At 38.9% G+C, this 22,968-nt stretch overlaps 2 protein-coding genes across 12 annotated transcripts in view; one reads left to right on the forward strand and one right to left on the reverse strand.

Annotated features, from left to right (window-relative positions):
• LOC132152888 (zona pellucida sperm-binding protein 4-like) overlaps positions 1-22,968 on the reverse strand; it is a 240,818-nt gene that overhangs the window by 164,245 nt on the left and 53,605 nt on the right. The gene's annotated exons all lie outside the window — the stretch shown is intronic.
• The window catches only part of LOC132152884 (contactin-associated protein-like 5), a 73,139-nt gene that overhangs the window by 13,860 nt on the left and 36,311 nt on the right, over positions 1-22,968 (forward strand). The window contains exons 2-7 of the mRNA XM_059561824.1: positions 6,821-6,931; positions 8,092-8,285; positions 15,974-16,121; positions 19,233-19,436; positions 19,637-19,821; positions 21,644-21,787. Of these exons, the coding sequence (XP_059417807.1) occupies positions 6,821-6,931; positions 8,092-8,285; positions 15,974-16,121; positions 19,233-19,436; positions 19,637-19,821; positions 21,644-21,787 (986 nt within the window). The remainder of the gene's footprint in view (positions 1-6,820; positions 6,932-8,091; positions 8,286-15,973; positions 16,122-19,232; positions 19,437-19,636; positions 19,822-21,643; positions 21,788-22,968) is intronic.

Below are 22,968 nucleotides of genomic sequence, written 5' to 3' on the forward strand. Positions count from 1 at the left end.
TACAATACAGATTTTTGCCCATATTGCACTCTGTGTTCTGGTGGTTTATTTGATGTACAATATGCATGTCTCATTGCATTCAGAAGTCAAAACCAATGAGAAACCATACACACTTTCTAGATATTTTCTAATAACAATCTATGATGTAGCACCCACCTCAACAGTCATATTTGTCTCTCTGATATGTTAAGTTAGAAATCTGAGTCATTCTGTTGAACCAGTCCGTTTGTACGTTTTTTAGGAAATTAACAGATACACAAAACTGAGTCACTGATTTCAGTCACTGTATCATGTACTATTGTTTGGATACATATTAGGGTGTTTTGTTTTATTTAGAAGCTTTTAAAATAACCTTACTTTTTGAATAAATGCTCAAACAAAGTGTAGTGCTGTAATATGAATTACATTTCTCACAACTAATGAAACTTTTTAATTATGATGTAGAGAGAAATGAGAGGAATAGAGATCAGTCAGGAAGAATGAATGGGTTAAATCATAAAGGGCTTGAATGGTGCTGTTAGAGCGTGTGTTAGTGTGATCAACATAATCCCAGAGGAGCTATGATGCATTACGGCTGATGTGTGATAGACACGCCGGGAGAATAAGACACTCAGATGTATGAAAACAGCTTGATCCTTTTCATTTGGGAGTTAAATCAGTATTACAGGCATCTGTTCACATACATGATATGAGTGCAGTCAGGTCACGCAGAGGGTTTTTGCAGTAATATGGAATGATATTTTACCTCATCTGCACTCAACCCCTGTTTCTTCATTGAGATGAAAACATTGTTCAGCTCCCTCCAGCCTGTCATGGACACAATTTGAAACCAAACGAATCTGCTAAATGAACATAGCTCTCGACTCACAGATGGCTGGAATGCAGTGATTATTGTAATCGCTTGGTGGCCAGTTTTCACTGTCCTCACATGCTCTACAGCAGATTAGAGCTTCTTGCTGTGCACTGGCGTGGAGACGAGGAACAATGGGGAGAGCAAAAGAGTCCAAGCAGATCTGCACCCCTGCCTTATCCTGGATCAGCGGCCTGTGAGTGCTGACACGCTCAGATTGCTGTACTCTTAATCTGTCACTCCATGCTGGAGGCACAGTATTCTTAAATGCAGCTCAATGAGCACACAGGGAGAACCATGCACGGCCGCCACAGGCTTTCTCTAAAAGGATCTGTAATCGACCTTATAAGTTGTTGCAGTAATGCGAAAGGAAATTCCTTTCCTTTCATCAAAAGATTCTGATTTGTTCAATCATTTGCACTAAATTCCAGAATAACATGGATCTGCATAAGTGTATATGTCAGTATTTATGCCTGAGTTACCATAGTATTCTGCTTTGGTATTGAAAATTGTGCAATTTCGCTGGTCTCTAAACTTTAGATGTCATAGCAACCTTATTTAAAAAATATATATTATATATATATTGCTATCTTTAAATAAATTACTCATATACATTTTTGGTCATGTGGCCCACTCATAATCGTGTTAAATATTTGTGATTACAATATTGACCAAAATAATCGAGATTATGATTTTTGCCATAATCGAGCAGCCCCAATGTAAATATGAATTGGATTGATGGGAATGAAGTCTGGTTACACATTGTCATGCAAACTACTGCAGCACACACACAGTCTGATCGGGTCCAGAGACAAGATAGCACAGAACGTATCAAATGCGTAAGCTGGCACAAACCACAAAACAGAATGCTATATTGTATAGCAAAATGGGTGAGATTAGGAGGAAAAACGTCTAAGGTTACGTATGTAACCCTTGTTCCTCGAAGGTAAGAGACGCTGCGTCGATGACGCTTTGGGGAATGCCTCCAGTGTGACGTCTCTGAATAACGTGTGTAATCAGTCAAATGGATGGGCAAGACATCATAGGCGGGTGATGTCAGAGACCAGGAAGCATAAAAGCACGAGCAGCGAAGCCGGCAGCCAGCCTCAATGGATGAAGCAAGCACCAGCCAGAGATGCCGGAAGTGTGGCACTGCGACACAGTGTCTCGTTCCCTCGAGGAACCAGGGTTACATACGTAACCTTAGACATTCCTCTTCAGGAACTCAAGCTGCATCGATGATGCTTTGGGGAACGAGAATGCCCATGCCGCCAGACTTTCAAATCTCTGCCTAGTGTGGAAGAGTCTTGACCCCCAAGAGAGGGGAGATCAGAGGACTCGAGGCTTAGGATAGCATCCTGATCACCGCTCAGCATAAGCTTCTTCTGGCCGGAGGCCTCAGCCTCAGTGAACCATGAAGGAACATGTAACCAGAGCGTTTCTGCCCACTGACTGGCCACAGAGAGGGGAGCGGTAGGCCGCCATGGCCACCACGTAGACCTTCAAGGTGGAGTGGGTCAACCCTGAGTAGAGCCTGCAAGAACTCCAGCACTGTACCAACTGGGCAGTTAACTGGGTCGAGCTGGCGGTCTCCGTACCAAGAAGTGAAAAGCTTCCACTTCAAGGCATACAGTTTCCACGTTGAGGGAGCTCTGGATTGGAGAACGGTCTCAACACTCGGTGGAGAGACCGGAAGCTAAGAATTGTGCCTCCTCAGAGACCACACCAGGAACAATACCCGGCCCGGCCAGAACGGGGCTACTAACAGCAGCCGGACTCCGTCCCAGGGCACTCTTGCTAGAACTCCCGGGAGCAGAGCAGTCAGGGGAAAAACATACAGATGAAGCCTCTGCCACGTCTGTACCATGGTGTCCAGCCCCAGTGGAGCTGGATGAGTCACAGGAAGCCAGAGGGGACAGTGCAATGTCTCTCGAGTTGCAAACAGATCCACCCGAGTCTGGCCAACCTTTCCAACTCTGCTTCATCACCTCGGTGTGAAGCTGCCATTGCCCGGACCTCGGCACCTGCCTCAACAGGATGTCTGCTCCCATATTAAGTTGCCCAGGAGTTCACCCTGGGACCACACAAGGATCTGGTACGCTAGTTTGTATAAATGGCGTGAGCGCAGAACTCCTTGGCGGTTGATGTAAGACACCACTGCTGTGTTGTCGGTGCGCAGCAACACATGGTGACCTCTTAGGTCTGGGAGAAAGTAATGTAGTGCTTGAAGCATGGCCAGCATCCTCGGGCAGATGATATGCCATGTCGGATGGCAGCCATTCCCCAGACCATGGGAAGGGTGGCAACTCATGACCGCACCCCAGCCGGTGAGGGATGCATCAATCGCTAGCATATGCAGAGACAAGGAGCTCCCAGCACCGGGCCCTAATATAAGAACCAAGGTTTTCTCCATATTTCTAAGGCACGTAGGCACCACCGCGTGACCTTTAGCATGCGAAGTGGGTTTCCCCTCGGGGAGAACCCCTTGGTCTTAAGCCACCACTCTAAGGGTCTCATGTACAGCAGGCCAATAGCATTCACATTGGACGCAGCTGCCATCAGACCCAGCAATCTCCGAGACTACTTGACAGTGAGTGACCGGCCTTATCTCACTCTCGCGACTGCAGTGTGGATCAACTCGATCCAAGCAGGTGACATACGTGCCTGCATCATGGTCGAATCCTACACCCCGCCTAGATAAGTGGTTCTTTATACTTGAGAAAGCACACTTTTCTTGGCTTTAAGTCTTAACCCCAGCTCTTCATTTGAGCGAGAACGACACCTCGATGCCGAACCGTCGTCTGCTCTGATTGAGCTAATTTCAACCATTCGTTAATGTGGTTGAGTTGTGAAAGTGTGGGGCGAGAGTGCAAGGCCAGAGGAAGATCCGTATTGGTAGGCTTTTGCCCCCAAAAGCAAACCTCAGGAACCTCCGATGAAGAAGGATGGAGATAAGTGCATCTTTTTGATAGATTGTGACACACCAGTCCTCGGACTTGGCCTGTGCAAGCGTGCTGAACTTCAGTCCCCTGACTGAACGGTTCAAAAAGTGCAGATCTTAAAAAGAACACAACACCTCATCCTTCCTCAGAAACAGTGAAGTACCGGCTGTAGGACCTGTGCCTCAGCAGCAGCGCAACTGCAACAGCAAGCTCGCATGCATGGACACACTCCTCGGAGCGTGCCCGGCGAGACAGCATGCAGCAGCAGCGAGCTTCCAAACCCCCGAGAGCGGGCGCCGGATCTGGTGGTTAAGGAAGAAGATAGGCACTTGCCCATCTACATTCCTTCCAGCGGATCCGAAAGCAAAACCCGCAAGCACAACCACCGCTCCGCCTCGGCGAAAGCGGGGCTGGCACCACGAGAAACGCCAGTGAACGCTCCCTCCTCAAAGAGAGCCTTCTGAGAGTGAAGCAAAACGCTCGCATCGCAGCCGTCAACTCCCTCGAGAGCTGACACTGCACGCTTCACTCTCAAGCAGACAACACACGAGCTGCGTGTGTCCCTACCTTTTTTTTTTTGCTGGCAGAAAAAAAACACACAGCCTGAACGCTGCCTGCTCTCACCCAAAACTTCTCTTGATTGAAGCTTTGACAAATGGAGTTTATCAGTGGACAAACGACACTAAATATTTACTGATTACAAACGTTATTCAGAGACGTCACGCTGGAGGAGTTCCCCAAAGCGTCATTGACGCAGCTCGAGTTCCTGAAGAGGAACTGTTAGACAGACTTGGTATTAGAAACAGCACTGTTGAGTAGAAAAGATTTGACATTTTCCGACGTTTCAGTATGGATGAGAAACTTTTAGAAAACACTTGAAAACGCTAATGTGGATGGAAAGCGTTTTAAAACAAAAACTCAAATGTATCCGGATAAATGTAGAAGTAGCGACCTGCACCATACATAATTAAAAACCCTTAAAAAATGATTATGAGTAAATCTCATGCAAGTGTACACCATTCTCTTCACAATAGATCAATTTGTTTCTTAATGTGTAAAACTTTTTCAATTAGCACCAAATTAACTGAATGCACCTTAATTGCTTACTGTGTATGGAGACTATAATAGCCATTGTGACGAGTGGGGCGGGGCCGAGGGACATGGGAGCGAGGCCGGGGGAGTGATTGGAGATGAACTACACCTGTTCGACCCACCGGTCTCGAGGCCCATGGAGGAGATGGAAGGATATAAAACTGGAGCGACGACAGTGAAGGACAAGAGAGGACCAGGCCTGGGCTTTTAGTTGTGTTTTGGTTTTTATTTGCGCGCACCAGTCGTCCGTGAGGGGCTGGTGCGCTGTTTTGTGTTTATTTTGAAATTAAATGTTATTTGATTGTCCGCCGGTTCCCGCCTCCTTCTTCCCGATGATTATTAGAGTTTATATCGTTACAGTTTTATATCCTTCCATCTCCTCCATGGGCCTCGAGACCGGTGGGTCGAACAGGTGTAGTTCATCTCCAATCACTCCCCCGGCCTCGCTCCCATGTCCCTCGGCCACGCCCCACTCGTCACAGCCATCTTTATAATAAATGCCAAAAACAGTTTGTTCCTGTTAAATGTCAATGTCGTGCCTTACTTAAAACTCAAATTCCCATAAATGGATGAACGTTTATTACTTTCATCTGATGGAATTCATGCTAACTCAGATTTGTAGAGTCTGCTTGAAGAAGAGTTTTTCATTCCTTAATGATTAACGTTTCATGGCAGCCTTCACAAAAGTGGTTTTGTTGTCTAATTTTTATATATATATTTTTGGTTTCATCACTGGGAACCTGCAAAAGTCAAGAGTGTTTGAACATAAGTATATGACAAGAAGAGATTCAGACACTGCAGCGACTTCACATATGTATGAAGGTCAAAAGTGGTTAGCGCTTAGCAGGAGGGTAATAGCTGAACATATGTCACCTAAATTTAAAAAGAGGGGTTATCTGGAGCATGCAGCATTTGTCTGTGGTGTTTTTTTAAGTGCTTATTCATATTCAGAATGAATAGATCAGAACCTGTGAGCTTAGAGCAAGTGATGATTGTCATTTCATAATGTTCATAGCTATCAGTTTTGGGCCCCATTTTAAGCCTTTAACTCTGGCTTGTAACTTTGGATGGCAAACATAAAGTATAGCAGAATGTTTTTAAATGGAAATGTCTTCGTGGAATACAACTGGTAGGGAGCAGACCGAGAAATCCCATGTGTAATTATTGGTATTCAGTTACCCCTTCATATCTCTTTCTTCCTGCCTCAAGGCCTTTGCTTGCAATGCAAAATAAATTCACATAATATCATAATATATCGCATAACCTTTTCTATCAAACAGCAAAGTCAAGACCCCTACTGAGTTTTAACCCTAATTATGACACTTTACCAAAGTATAGCAGTATATTTTGCTGTTACCATAGAGACAACCTTCAGAGGTTGCTTTCTTAACCCAGAAACCTATTTTTCTCTCCATCTCATTTTTAAGCCTCTGACCATGAAGACATTAGTATTATTATTATTATTTATCATTACAAACATTATACAAGATTTAAAACAAGTAAAACCATGTCAATGCCAAACTTTCATGTGTGCATTTGTTCAATTATTTTCAAATAACTGCTAAACTTAATTTCAACTCAGATCTGTATGTTGATTTTATTTTATTTTATTTTATTTGTTCTTCAGGTAATAGAATGTTGCAAAATCTGAAATTATTAAGAAAAAAGTTCTCTCAGTTACTCAAACTCTCAAAATGTTGCAACTTGGTTTGATATGAACAAAAGAGGTGCATAAATGTGGATTTGCCATGAAATAATTTTCCACACTATCGGGATTATTTGAAGGTACCATTATTAGTGAAGATATCTCACCTGTGTGATGGACGATCTGAACAGAAAAAGATTTGTCTGAGGAAAATCTGCTACACATACGTAAGTAGAGGGATTTGTTTTCACATTAGCTAATATTTGTCTGTTTTATTATTGTGTTATCCAGATAGCTGTGATGGATCTCTGGCATCTCTTCTGCCTGCAACTTCCTTTCAGAGCTCTTCAAATTTCTCGGACAGTCGGGCTGCGCACTTTGCCAAATTAAACAAAAGAGATGGTAAGTTCTACTTTGCATGTTAATTCATTCATGTGTGTCAGTTAATGAGACAATATAAATTACACTTGGGAAATTTAAGCCTTCTTAGTGTTATGGGAGCCTTTTATTTATGAACTCTTTTAACCTTTAATAGACTATATGTATGTGAGTTTGTAACAGTGTCATTCTTTTATATTTGTAAATATTTACACAGTACTGTTCAAAAGTTTTGGGTCTGTAAAAAAATAATAGTTTTATGTGACACTAATGTGACACTGACAATTGGAGCAATGGCTGTTTAAAATTCAGCTTTACCATCAGAGAATTAAAATTAATTTATTAAAATAGAAAACAGTTATTTTACATTGTGATAATATTTCAGATTAAATAAATGCAGAACAAAAAGAAAAGAAAAACCTAAACTATCTAACCAACCCCAAACTTTTGAACAGTAGTGTACATGTTCATTTTGTGTAAGGTTTGTTTAAGGTTATATCATAAAACTATTATTAATTTATTTCATGCCAAAAACGACAAGAAAGAAAACCACAACTCCATCTACAGAAAATTGAAGGTTTGATACATTATTAAGCTTTCACTTTTGCCCTATATCTGCATGTCTCTGAGCTATTTATAAATGTGACCAACCTTAACCGCATGCATCTTTAACAAACTAAATGATTACTTTCTCTAGGGGGTCTGTTCAAATACTGCATTTTTCAAGTGAGAGGTCCCCGGTTTAAGATTCTTCTCTGATCTGCTCCCGTGGTGTCCGTAGTGCTTGAGTAATGATCTTCTCTGCCTGAGTCAGACCAATTTCTCCATGCAGTGAGCTGGAGGATTGTGGAGGCAGAAATGCATCTTTAGAGCATAGGCGCTGGCAGCCCTCTCTGATCCAAAGTGAATGTTGTACATGTTAAGCAAGGTCAAGAGGTTGAAGCTTCTTGGCCTGTTTTGGAGTGGAGGCCGTCTACTGATTGACAGCAGCTTACACTATGAATATAAAACCAACTAGAAGCCAAATTGAAATTAAGTTTTGATAGTTTCATGTACTTGCTCAAATGAAAGCCGGTGCCAATTTCCTCTCCCATGATTTTTTCTTTCAGCAAGGACATCATATGACACTCAAAATCGAATAATGATTTGATAAACATTGACAGAGGTCTTATGGGGTTCTCTAGGAGGAGGTGGGTGGAGCCCAGAGTTGATGGACAAGTCACCCTGGCTACAAGTTGACCTCCAGGACCGAGTGGAGGTGACAGCGGTGGCCACGCAAGGTCGTCACGGTAGCATGGATTGGGTCAGTGCCTACATGCTCCTGTACAGTGACACCGGACGCGTCTGGAAGCAGTACATGTTAGAGGACATTGTTGGGGTAAGTGTGTGTATTTTTGTACCATTTCACCCTGTTGGGGCTTATTTTACAAAAATAACTGGCTGTCTGTGCATTATCCCACTTATTACATGGCTGCTTATCTTATATATAAAGAAATGCAAATGAAATATTGATTTCGGTCTAAATTATTTTATTATGTAGGAGGAAATAGACTGTAGAGTGATGAGATACAACAAACTAGCACAGCTATAGGAAATAGACTGTCTGGGGCAACTGTAAATTATACAGTTTAGCGGTCATTATGCAAAATTATTACACAGTGCACTAGAATACTCCATTCTGATTCGTCATTTGCAGCATTCTGCAGTTGAATATTTTTTGTGGAATGATCTTTAAACTGTTTATTTTACCATTGTCCCTGACAACCAATTTCCTACAATGGGCTAGTTCAATGCTTCTCATATCACTCTGCAGTCTCTTTCTTCTCACATAATCATATCATTTCAACTCAAATCAATATTTTGTGTCAATTTATTTATTTATTTGGTGAGAAGTGGTATAATGTACATTCACCCGGTCATTAGGGCAAAATAAACCCCTTCAGGGTGATACAAGAGTCTTTTGCTTTGTGTCAGGGTTCTGATCACCCTGTTTGGATTCAATTTCCAAAAAGCATGTGAAAGTAAGGTCATTATCCTTTCGATAATATCTTTTAGCAGCTGAATATTTACTGATTTAGTTGATTACGCATCACATATGGTGCTGCAGAGGAAAATGAGAGTCTTGTTTTTAACATCTTTAGTGCAGCTTATTTTCATGCACTGAAAAGTTCTGATCCCATTAACTGAACTCTGAATTCAGTTACGAACATATGAATTGCTGCTAGCAATTTCTGAGATTCCTGAAATAGATTGTTCTAATGATGTTGAACCTGCCACAGCCTTTCAATAATTGCCGGTGTTTGAAGAGATCTTGATGCTGCTCCACCAACACATCTATTGTCTTTGTCCTCAGGCTTGGCCTCTACGCTTAGAATGCTTGTACACAGAATTTTCATTATCCCCTGTTGCTGCTTTGTAATTATATACAATGATGAGACTGCTGCTTCATTAAAGATATAATGGCATTAACAGAGTGTGTTTAATGAAAAGAGAAGATTACAGTCGAGTAAGATGTAATTAGCCTTTAATATGGAGGAAATGTGTTGATCAGAAGTGTAAAGGTAACACACTCAGCAGTGTGAAGTGATGTGGGAATAGTAATGTCTGGAGACTCTCTCAGCTTTATTGCTATTCGAACAAAACTTTTATTTGATACACAATAGGCTCATTATAAAGCTCTGAATGTTTGACATGATGTGCAATAAGAAATGGTTTAAATTCACTTTCATTCTGAGTCATGCTTTGCTCTCATGTGTAAAGGATTGATTTAGTAATCTTTATATAAATGCTTCTGAAGTACCAGTCGATTGCGTTTATTTATATTCTGTTTATTTTTATTCTGGTGTCATTTACCAGGTTTAGGGGATTGATCCTTGGCCTTTTACATAAGGACATATCGATTCATCATATAGGCTGAAAGAAATTCACAAAATATAAGCAACAAATAGAAATATATTCCCATAAGTGAGGTTTTGAAAATATACAGACATTTTCATCAATGGTAATTATGATTATGTGTAGTGTAGACATCCATATAGTGAGTTGCAACACCAGCATTTGCTGCAGTGCAATGTTTAGCTTTAAATCTTATACATTCTGTAAAATCTATATATTTTCACAACAAATGAAATAAATACTGTTCTTTTTAATTTACTATTCATCAAAGAATCTTGGGGGGAAAGTATTAGAGTATCCACAAAAACATTAAGCAATACAACAGATTTCAGCATTAATAATAGTAAGAAATGTTTCTTGAGGAGCAAATTAGCATGTTATGAATTCTGAAGGATCATGTGAAACGAAGGACTGGGGTAATAGCTGCTGATAATTCAGCTTTGCATATCAAAATGTATAAAAACAGAAAACACCTATTTTAATTTTGTTATAATATTTCACAATGATGGGATTACTGTGTTTTTGATCAAACAAATGCAACACTTGTGACCATTCTGAAAGAATATTTGTTTTAAATTATATTTGTTTTAAATATTTGTTTTAAAAACATAAAAAAGATCCCAAACTTTTGAACAGTAATATATGTTTGATGTTCCAGCTGCCCTGACTTAATTTTTACTTAGGTATGATGACATAATATTCCCATAGTTTTTATTATTATTATTGTGAAAACCCATTATGCAAAGATGGTACACTAGGCTGATATTTTTCCCAGCAGCAAAGGCAGATCGAACAGACGTTTACAGTCATCAGATCCTCATCGCTCCTGTATTAGCAGTACTGAATGCATATTTAAAATGCAATACAAGACACTTTTTATAAACCGTATAAATATAATATAAATGTAAAACTGCATATCTTTCTTTCTTTCTTTCTTTGAAGCAATTTTAAAGAATAAAAGAGTATTAGACAGCCTCCTTCACAAGAGTAGCACGTTCACAGTGTTAAAGTGAAAAGGTTTGGAAAAGAAGGTGTATACTAAATGAAAAGAATGACTTGTCAATAAAAAGAATAAGAAAAAAAGCACTCTTAATTTGTTGTCAAGATGGTGTTTTTACTTAATGAGCATTGTGTCTGAATCTGCTGGGGAAAGCTACCAAATGTTTTGGGCTAAGAGGGTGGCCCATCCGCAGAGCTTGTTTCCCTCCACTGTATGTCAGAGGTCTTCCTGTAGGAAGGTGTGAATGGGCTTCCCGAAGTGGCAGATAATTGCTCTCTCCAGTCAGGACTGCTGCTGCTGCTGAGTGTGTTGATGTGTAATAGCGTTTGCTGTGAGACAGAAGAGGATAGAGAGCAAGGAGCAAGTACCTTTTGTAAAAGCATACATTTATTGTATCTTTAATCAATAACCAATCAACAATAACAGTCAGTTTTATGCATTAGACAGGTGTTGATTTTTGGTTAAACGTTTGAGATACGAACAGCACATGTCACATTACATCTATGTCTTAATATTATGGCACTGGTGACCTGAAGACAGGCTAGGATTTCAAAAGCAGAAATAGCTGTTGACATGTATCTTGCTGGAGTTTCACTGACACATTTCATTCTTTGTCTTCATCTTGTATTGCCATCATCTCCTGGCAGGGAAACAGGATTCGTCTACGTTGACAGAAAATTGCTGACTGCATAAGCTTTGTAGGGGCCTCACCACGGTCATTTCTTTCATCTTATAGCCTGTGGGGCTTCGAGCTATTGAGCTGTGTTAATGCCGTCCTTTGTCATTTTCTTTTCACAGACTGTGTGTGTGTGTGAGTGAAGTGTCCTAGTGTATCTGGGATGCGAAAATGATAGACAGAGAATTAACGGGAAGGATCTGCTCTCTATAATGACAGGAAAATTTTAATTTGTATTTTCTTTTTTATTGTATCTTTCTTTCATTTTCTCTTTTTTCACCATCTTTTTTTAATTTTAATTTTCTTTCTCTGTCCTTTTTTATTTTGTTATTCTCTTCTTCTTTCATTTTCTTCTGACAGATTTCAAGCTTGGATTCTCACCATCAATGTATAAAGCCTGCTTCACACCACACACATTATTTTCATTGGTCATTGTAATGATAAAAGACTTCCTAGTCATCGGGAAGAAGGAGGCGGGAACCGGCGGACAATCAAAAACATTTTAATAACAAAATAAACACAAAAACAGCGTACCAGCCCCTCACGGACGACTGGTGCGCGCAAAATAAAAATCAACACACAACTAAAAGCCCAGGCCTGGTCCTCTCTCGTCCTTCACTGTCGTCGCTCCAGTTTTATATCCTTCCATCTCCTACGTGGGACTCGAGACCGGCGGTGGGCCGCAGGTGCCACTGATTTGCCCAATCACTGCCGGCCTCACTCGTGTTCCCACGTCCCTCGGCCCCGCCCCACTCGCCACATACCCACGAGACTGCGCTCTACTCCCCCCCCCTCCCTCCGGGGTGGACCGCTCACGGGAACCTGCGGGAACCTGGGGGTAGGACAGACGAGGCGAGAGAAAAGGAGATGGAAGGAGGAGCGACAGAGACGAGAGAGGGGAGAGAAAAAATAAAAAATAAAAATTCCGGTTCCCAGACGCACTGCTGCTCGGCCCTCCACCGGCTGGGCGATCTCCTCCGCGGTGCCTGGCGGTGGCACTGGACGGCTCTCGGCAGACGGCATGACACCCCTCCGCCGCCCGGTGGCCGGCGACGGCTCCTCCGGTTTTGGTCAGCCGGCAGGAGTCCCCCGTTCCCTGCTCCTCCAGATTCCTTCACGGAGGCAGCAGGCTCCGGCCCCCTGGCGAACGGCGCCGACTCCTCCGCTCCCTCATGGAGGCAGCCGCCCCTCCATATCGTGGGCGGTCGGCAGCGAGCTCGCCCGTCCCCGGCAACTCGCTCCAGCCCACCGCCTCGAGCGTCCATGGCGCTGCTGCTCGGCATCCTCCTCGCCAGCTCGATGGCACCGCGGATTCACCACAGCGGCGAGGGATCTTCAGCAGCGCGTCCCTCCTTCTCCTGGGTTTCGGCACCACTGTAATGATAAAAGACTTCCTAGTCATCGGGAAGAAGGAGGCGGGAACCGGCGGACAATCAAAAACATTTTAATAACAAAATAAACAGAAAAACAGCGCACCAGCCCCTCACGGACGACTGGTGCACGCAAAATAAAAATCAACACACAACTAAAAGCCCAGGCCTGGTCCTCTCTCGTCCTTCACTGTCGTCGCTCCAGTTTTATATCCTTCCATCTCCTACGTGGGCCTCGAGACCGGCGGTGGGCCGCAGGTGCCACTGATTTGCCCAATCACTGCCGGCCTCACTCGTGTTCCCACGTCCCTCGGCCCCGCCCCACTCGCCACAGTCATATTAACAGCTTACAGTATTCACAGTGTGAACAAAATTATCTATTTTTATCTATGCTAAAAATCATTAGGATATTAAGTAAAGACTAGGTCATTGTGTTAGCAGCACAAAAGGTCATGAGTTCAATTCCCAGGGGATACACATACTGATAAAAAAACAAAGTTATAGCCTGAATGCACTGTAAGTTGCTTTAGATAAAAGTGTCTGCTTAATGTAATATAGTTATACTGAAAATATTAGTCTTTCAGTTTGAACTAGTGCATTTTAGTTTAGTTTACGGAAATTATGCATTTTACAAACAATATTGACATTTAAAGACACTTGTAATTTCTGTTCAATGCTTTTGTATGCAGCAATAAAATAATCTTAATTTCAGACCTTTCTCAGCAAAGATATGCTAATAATAGGGAATATTTGTTTAATTAATTAGCATATTATGTAATTATTTATTATTTATTAGATTTTATTTTTAATTGATTGACAGACGTAAATAACACTATTTTGCTTGTCAGTACATCTTCTTATGGTTCTCAAGCACTAATCACATGACATTGATAATGGGTATTTAAATCAACCCATTTCTTTCTATGTCCCTCTTTCTCACCCTCCATCTCTCCTCCGTACCTCTCAGGTTTCACATTACACAGAGGCTTGAGCAGCCCCATAGCCAATCAATAGAAGGACCAGTGTTTTTGTTAGATTAGCTTCCTTAAAGCATTAGCCTGGTGGCCCATTTGCCATAAAATATAACTAATGTAAAAGTCTGTGATGCATTCAGCCATAGCAGGCAAGAATTAGAATCGCAGAAGTGTGTTTGCTAAAAAAACACCTAGTGAATGATGATGAATGATGAAATCATCACTTGCCAGGCCTTTAGATCTCTTTAGATATTTTATCTGTTTTCTGCTTCACTGAATGACTGTAAATAAAACATGTATGACGTCTCCTAGTGCAGGCAATGCAGAGAGGGAAGGAAGAGACTTCTTGTCTGTCGTCTGGGGACAGTTTTGCTGTCTTCGCTCTCATTTAAAGATGGTCACAGAGGCACCGAGGTGCTGTCTATTTCTGACACCCTCGGGCCCTTGCTTCTCCAGCGACAGAGTGCAATTCATGCTTAGAGTAGGTCAGTAGAAGCTTGATTCCACACTTGGGCAATGAAAAAAACGATTTCTGTTGATACAAAGTTGTAAAACATTCATCATGTGTTATTTTAAAATTATACTATCGAATCCCAAAATATTTTATTTAATTTAAAAAAGTTTTTAATAGTTTTAGTTTCAGTTATATAACTTTGCAATAATAACTTTGGTTTGCTATTTGAATGAACTGTTTCCAGTCTTTTATAAGAGACATGGCATGCACCGACAAGCGTTTTCCTGTCAGATAACAAATACAAAACACCCCTCAATTGATCTTGTGTTGGCTGAGTGCCTCACTGAGTGCTCAAATTTGAGTGTCAATGAAAAGCTGTTGATGTAATAACAATGTGCTCATTTTGCTATTGATGTTTTTAATAATGGAAAAAAAATACCTTAACTGCTTTACAAAAGGAAGTAAATGTATCATAAGAAACTATAGAACTTGAACTTGATATGAAAATATTGATGATCAGTGCAAAAAAAAGAAATAAAAACTTGCATAAAATGCATAAATGAGATTAAAACAACTAGAAATTAAATAAAATAAAAACTGAGTAAGAGTAACAGCTCACCCCCCCAAAAAAAGAAAAGAAAAAATAAAATTCTGTCATCACTTTAAAAACACCATTCCATTTTACAAAAATCTAGCTGATATTTAATCTCACAATGAAAATATATGTGTGTGGACAAAAAATAAAAAAATAAATAAAATTTAAAAAAAAAATTGGATGGACTAATCCTTTAAGGGTGTAATCGTTAAAGTAGATCTTCCACAAACTCCAATGCATTGCTCTTGCTTATTTACAAATGTGCTATCCTTAGTACTTTTGGCTAGCACAGTCCTTCTTCTTCCAAGTATGTCTGCAGGCAAAACAAAATAAATGTCAGATTGTTGTTTTTGCTAGCATCATAACAGCATTTCTGGGCTGTGAGTGGCTCACCGGGGGAGGTGATGATAATGTTGATGTTATTTATCTCAAAGGGACATAGACAAGTCTATCTTTGAAAAAAAGTTGATGTTTTCTTTTTGTGATTCATCCGTAACCATGTGGCGTTTTGGCCATCGGTTCTCATGTTCCATGCAAGTCTCAACTGTGAAGTGACTCGGATGCAATTTACTGTCAGATTATGAGTGCTAGCAGATGAAAATGATTTAACATTTACATAAACTGTTATGACCTTCAAAACAAATAATGCTCTTTGCATTCAACTGGATTGGCGTATTCATAAATAGCATTCCATCTGCAGAAAATGTCTGATCAACAGGAATGTTTTAAAATATTATAGGGCACTTTCCAATAATGTGGTGCAAAATAGGACTTGAAAATGTGATTTTACTTGGTAGTTTTTATCAATTGTTTATTTGAAACCCCTGGTTTGTGGGATTTGTTTTCTAATAACAATCAAAAATAAAAATAAATGGCCTGATAATTAATACTGATAATTTTATAAAAATTAATTTAAAAAATAATTATTTTTAAACTAATTAGCTTTATTACCTTTAATAATCACATTCTACCTAATACATCTAATACTTCTCACAATGAAAACATGGATTTGTGCCTCCGATGCTTCAGAGAACTACTGAGACAACAAAGTGTACCATATTCATGAAAAGTGAAAACTATTTTCTTTTTTGTGTGTTTGCAGAGGTTGGTGGGTAACGTGAATCCAGACAGCGTGGTCCACCATAAACTCAGCCAGTCTATCAGAACCCGGTTCCTCCGCTTTGTTCCTCTGGATTGGAGCCCCAGCGGTCGGGTGGGCCTTAGAGTGGCTGTGTATGGCTGTGCTTACCGTGAGTCAGAGTATTTCATGATTAAAACATAATATTACAAATGTCAAGCAGGCATTTTACTTTCTGAGATATAACAGTTACATGTCTTGCATTTATTTTTAGTGATAAGCAGTATTTCTGTGATCAGCTTTATAGTTGAAGTTCAGACGTACATAAAAAGGTGTGGATTTTCACTCAGAAATTGCTAGTATATTTCACAATTAATTAGTAAGAAACAGCGAGAAATGCACTGAATTAAACATTCAATTTAAGTAGAAAAGTTGAAAAGCTGAAATAGCTTTTTCATTTAAAATATATTCCAATATTTTTCGTGGTAGCACTTTAGGTGCCAATTCTCACTATTAACTAGTTGCTTGTTAGCATGCATATTACTAGCATATTGACTGTGTTTCCCCTTTTTATTAAGTACATATTAATGCCTTATCCTCCATGATCATATTCATATTCCCTTAATCCTACCCAGTACCTAAACTTTAATAACTACCGTACTTACTATTAATAAGCAGTAATTATGAGTTTATTGAGACAAAATTCATAGATAATAGTTATATTAATTGTGAGAATAGGACCTTAAAATAAAGTTTTATTTATACCATTTTTTTACAATGTAGATTTCCATATTATGCAGTTAAAATGTTTTTTATCATTCCATGAGAGATCTGTAAGAACAGAAAAGAAAAGAAAAGAGTTGCATAAGAAGGATTACAGAAACATCCTACAGTAGATCCGATAACAGTTCACAGAGCACATTTCCACAGTCTTGGTAACAGGGACAATAAAATACTTGTGACACAGTATGTAAGGTGATAACATTACCTATAATTCTTGCTGCTGATCTTCACATGCCCTCTGCCATTTGTCCTTTTCTAGTCACATAGCGTTGACACAGATAATTCATTGCATGACAGCAGCAGTTTCACTCTGTTTTCCTTAAAATGAAGGTCGTTTGATGACTTTCTTTGATGATACTTTTCAAAAACTGAACAAAGATGTCCAAATATCATACACTTATCAGACTGTGTTAGCTAGAGGAACAAAAAGTCCCTTTAATGATATCAAAATCCTTAAAATGGATCAATTGTTGAATTACAAAGCATTTATAAAACAGTCCCTCAGTTAGCGCCTTCATTATTCCATGGCATGATCCATGTATTAAACCCGAATGAATGTGTGCTTTGCACATAAATGCTGCATGAAGAATTTCATTTCAGATGTCTGTGCTAATCAACCACAGACACTTAAAGAATTCACATGCAAATTGCATGACAAATCTGAACCAGTTTTTATATGATGAATCTATAAGCACTGACTAACATAAACTGGATCTTGAGTGCCGAATATAACCTTGAAAGAAGAGCATAAATGCTATTTTAATTATATATGATTTGATGGCTAGTGCTCACTGGTAGTGCGGTGATTGCACTTAACAGCTCAGACTGAACCACATATCACATAATAAGCAAAATACTAATGCTAATCAGCCAACTGCTGTGACATTTGAGAACTCAAGCTGAACCTGAGAATGGCGCAATACTAGATAAGTGCCATTATCACGACTGCAAGATTGCTATGCCCACACTACGTCCCTCATAGCTCACAGCATCCGTATTTGACCAAACGGAGCAGTTGCTTATTATCATCAAAAATAGGTCATTATTCAATGCTGGAATTTATGCAGGCTTTTCTGCTTTGCTTCACTAAACCGAAAAAGGAGAAACACTCATTCTTTCATTCATTTTTCTGTAGGCTTTAGGGTTTTACATCATTATGAGTGCCAGCATACAGTAATGAACTGGAACACCAATAAACAGATTTCTGCAAAACAACTCTGGAGACATGCATGAGAGTTTGTGTTCTTGATCCTTAATATATTTAGACTGTTTTGGTTTATCTAAAGCCATATTTTAAAAGACAAAAAAGTAAAATGTTTAAACTTTTGTCTTGAAACACTGGGTCGCTCTGGCTCCATTGCTCAAATGGGTAATGAGGAATTGAGACTTAATAATGCTACTGTATAAGATGATCTTTATACTTCATTCATCATTTTAATACAATCACACCGGTGCGAGTAGGTTCAGCAAGTCATATCATCAGCTGCTGATTTCAGATCTGTGATTGCTTGCTGGCGCTGAGCCAGAGATAGATGAGTTTTTACAGCACTGCGCATTATAACCAATCACACACTATAAATGCACAATATAAATGCAATGGCCAATCAGAGGTGTCCCGATGAGTCATCGCTAAAATGCCGGTGCTTCCTTCACTCGCTCGTTGACTGAATACCTCTTTCTGGCAAATTCTCTCGTCAGAAACAACAAAGTGCAGATGTGTGTACGAATCTATAATTAAGATATTGATTTCCCAGTGTTAACAGTTTCAGTGATTTTAATGGGAGTTTCTGAGAGTGATTGAACTCTAGACTGATGATCTTTAATAATGTAAATGTTATTTGCTCTCTTTCTGAACAATGAAAGATTAGTAGCAATATTTATATCACATTAACTTTCAATGTTAAATTCACATTTAATATAAAGTCAGTCGTATTAAAAATATGTTATGGCATGACACCTATATCTGTTACTTAAGTAAACAGACAGGGTTTTATAATAAATTACATAAATTGGAGTAAAGGCTGATGAAATATATATATATATTTATAGACACACACACATACATTACATACATTTTATCTATATATCTAAATAAAAATAGGCTCAGTATATATGACCCAAAGTAACTTGTAACTAACTACTTGAGTAGATTTTTTATCCGATACTCTTTTACTCTTACTCAAGTAACTATTCAGACTAGTACTTTTACTTGAGTAAATATTTCTAGAAGTACTTTTACTTTTATTTGAGTACAGTTTTTGGGTACTCTACCCACCTCTGGTCAGTTTGTAAATATGTTGTTTCCTAAAATGTTACCAACAACAAATTCAAGGCACCTGCAAATCATGATTTTTATTATTGTAAGAAATATGAAATAACTCTCCAATTATTCTGTTCTTCTTTGTAGCATTATTTTTATTTGTATTTATTTTTTTTACATTTTGAGTGAAATTGAAATATCTTCAGTAGGTGTTTCATACAAAATCTCATGTGTTTATAGGATCGTATGTGGCTGATTTTAATGGCAGAAGCTCTTTGCTCTACCGATTCAACCAGAAGTCTATGAGCACAGTGAAAGATGTTATATCATTGCGATTTAAGAGTCGACAGGCAGAAGGTGTTTTACTGCATGGGGAAGGTCAGCGAGGAGATTATATCACTCTGGAGCTTCATCATGGCAGACTGGCCTTGCATCTAAACCTGGGTGAGTTACAGTACTGGGGGAAGTTAGCAACTTCAAAGGTTTAAAGTATTCATTATTTAACCATAGTTACTTTGGAGTGGAGACAGACTATTGATGGAATTCATAGAGTCTATTATTAAAGAAAATATTAATACATATGCTAATGAATATATGTTGTGCTAGTAGCATATGACTCATGAGGTACCTCTTCTAACTGGCAGATGACAGCAGGGTGAGATCCAGCAATGCTCGTATGGTGGTCACTCTAGGAAGTCTCTTGGATGATCTGCACTGGCACTCTGTAATGATCGAACGCTTTAACAAGCAGGTCAACTTCACTTTGGACAGACACACTCAGCACTTCAAGACCAAGGGTGATGGAGACTCTCTAGAGGTCGACTATGAGGTTGGTCTCTGGGACCCTGTAATTTTCTCTTTTTTTAAATGACTTTGAGGTGGCAGACTCTATACCTGTGGAATTTGTCTGATGGAGACACAGTTGTATGCAGCTGAAAGTTGGCCTTTTAAATGGTCTGTAGTCCTTGAGATAATAAAATAAAATAAAATAAAATAAAATAAAATAAAATAAAATAAAATAAAATAAAATAAAATAAAATAAAATAAAATAAAATAAAATAAAATGTTAAGTGTGTCATGATCCTTCTGAAATTATTCTGATATGTGGATTTAATGCTCATAATAACACTTTTTTTTCTTTTCTTTTTTCTTTTACTTTTTTTTATCACTAACTATGTTTAAAACAGTTGGACTGCTTAATATTTTTGTGGAATCCATTTTTTATTTTTTTTTAGGATTCTTTGATAAATGAAACATAAAGAAAATAACTGAATTCATTTGAAATAGTAAAGACATTTAAATTGTTACAAAAGTATTCTGTCACTTTTGATAAATTTAATACATCCTGGCTGTTATATATATATATATATATATATAAGATTCTCCAACCAACAGATGAAAATCAGGTGTTTGAGGTAATATAACTAGCACAGACAAAAAAAGATTCAATGTACATTATTGCATTATTCTCTTCATTACACAGTTTTAGTTTTCAGGGGGGCTAGGAAAAGTAAGTACTAATTTTTAAAGACCCATGAGACGCTGAATTTCAAAACCAAAAAACAAAAATTAATTATTGATCACTGAGGGGAAATTTCGACTTCATAAATGCACTGTGATGGAGTATCTTCCTCCCCTCGTTTCCCCAGATCTTCAGTGGCTGTCCCTGAGCCAGACTTACAATAGAAGTCAAAGGCTAACTGGAGCACAGCAGATGAGGTGCACCTGAAGTTAATAGCACTATAACAGCAACAGTTCACCTCACCAATGGAGACACAACTGTTCTATGTATGAGTTGTACAAGGTCTCCTCCAGATCCCAGAATGGCATGACATACAGTAGCTTGGCTACCACTGCGACGTTGACCACCTGGCCACAGACTGACCTTTATTTGCCACAGAAGCAAGGACTCCGTTGCCTTGTCAAGCTTCCTAATTTCATAATCATCTTGTTCATTTATATATTTATTTTTAAATGTAAGCCCCAGTGATCCTACTGTTTTTGAATGGAAACTTACTAGTGTCTTCTCTATAAAAGCACATGACTGGACTGGATGTTCCCAGTGTCTTTTCAAAGAAAGTATTGTGGACAGATGTGCTGTGTAGAAAGCAAATTTTTGCCAAAAGAATTATTAAAAATGTTCCAAGAAAGAAAAACATTCAAAATAGTTTGAAACTGCCCTCTGGCTGTGCAGCACAACAGAGAAACTGATGGAAAAATTAATTCTGGACTGTGTCCATAAAATTTATACAACCATGTCAGATTCTCCATACGTTGAGATGGAGCTTAACATAAAAAGAGGCTTGAACAGCATAACAATGATCCTTCACGGAATATACAACTAAATGGCTGAGTTTGAAGAAATTTCATATTTGGAAAAGCCAAGTCAAGTCCTGACCTTAAACCCATTGAAATGTTGTGGCATGATCTGAAACAAATCATGCAAGACAATCCAGAATACCAAAGACAAAGGCATTTTGTTAACCATAACGGTGTGCTAAGCTAGTCTCAAGAAAATGTTCAGAAGCAGTATTTAATTTTATGGGAGCCTGATAGATAGAAATACAAAGCAAGCACATTTGATATTGATTTTTCTTTATGATTATATATGTTTAAAATGAGATATTTGTTTTATTCATTCTCTAAATCAGCTAAGCTTTGGCGGGATCCCACTGCCAGGTAAACCAGGAACTTTCATTCGACGTAACTTTCATGGCTGCATGGAGAACCTCTACTACAATGGAGTGAATGTCATCGATCTAGCGAAACGGAGAAAACCTCAAATATACAGTGTGGTAAGCAGTTTTATTATGAGAAGTGGGATCTGAACTTGTGATGTTGTGATCCTCTCACTCAAATGCTGTATGTATTATAACATGTTCAAACATATTATTACTCCTGCCACTTCGGTATCAGCAGGAATCTTTTTAAAGGTTCACACATTAGCTTTTTTCAGTTTCTTTTCTAAGCAATTTCAAAAATCATATTTTTCTGTCACATTTGAGTTCTCTCTTACTGCTAAACAGCTGCTTGTTAGGAATGATCTCATCACATATGTATTTTTCCCTAAATCAAAATGACAAAACAACCATGACTCAATCACTTCAGAGGAGGGATGACTGGCATTCAGTCTAGCACTGTAAAATACAAACATGTGCTCGTGTTACACAGCTTAGGGCTGTCAGGTTGGAGAAGGTCTGCTGAGGCCTCAGTTCAGCAGACTGGTGTCTGTACAGCCCTGTGGCACAGGGATCAATGAGGTGTTCACCTCACACTGCAGTAACCTTTTCACGCCTACGTGAGCTTCTGTCCTGCGGATGTGCTCTCTGTGCTTCTGTTGCTCTCCGTGGAGCTGTGCTGGTGACATTTATCCAACCCGCCTTCTGCCTTTGTGAGTTTAGCCTGTTTGGCTCTTAGCCTCTCCAGTTCTCTTGTAACCCTTCAGCTTGTTTCTTCTTTTCCACTTTTTTTATTCTCTGACATAATTTCCTGTGCTACCAGCTTTCTCGTTGCATCTCGTTGCATACTCATATTTTTAGTAAGGTTTTCAACTGCAGTTCATATGCACAATGACTTGAATATATATTTTCTATGATGAGCCTGTTTTAATATCTGTACAGGATTTAAATTCTTTGTAATTTATTTGTATAATAATGTTTATTGTAATTGTATTGTAACAATAAGTGCATAATTACAACAATTAAAATATTTGAACAATACTTGCTTTGCTGCTCATGAATATATTAATAGTAAAACTGCAATGAAATTTACAGTGAAACATTATATATAAATATATAGACTAACATGTATTCAAGATGAAAAGAAAAATGTTATTACATTTTACATGATAATTACACAAAAAGACAAAATGAAATTTTGAAAAAAAGGAAAACATTTTTGAAATCATCAAATACAAATTCTAAGTAGAAGTAGTGAGTTTTTTTAGAATGTAGCACATTTTAAACGGTTTATTTTT

Source organism: Carassius carassius, chromosome 11 (genome assembly GCF_963082965.1).
Source record: "Carassius carassius chromosome 11, fCarCar2.1, whole genome shotgun sequence".
NCBI classification, from domain to species: Eukaryota; Metazoa; Chordata; class Actinopteri; order Cypriniformes; family Cyprinidae; genus Carassius; species Carassius carassius.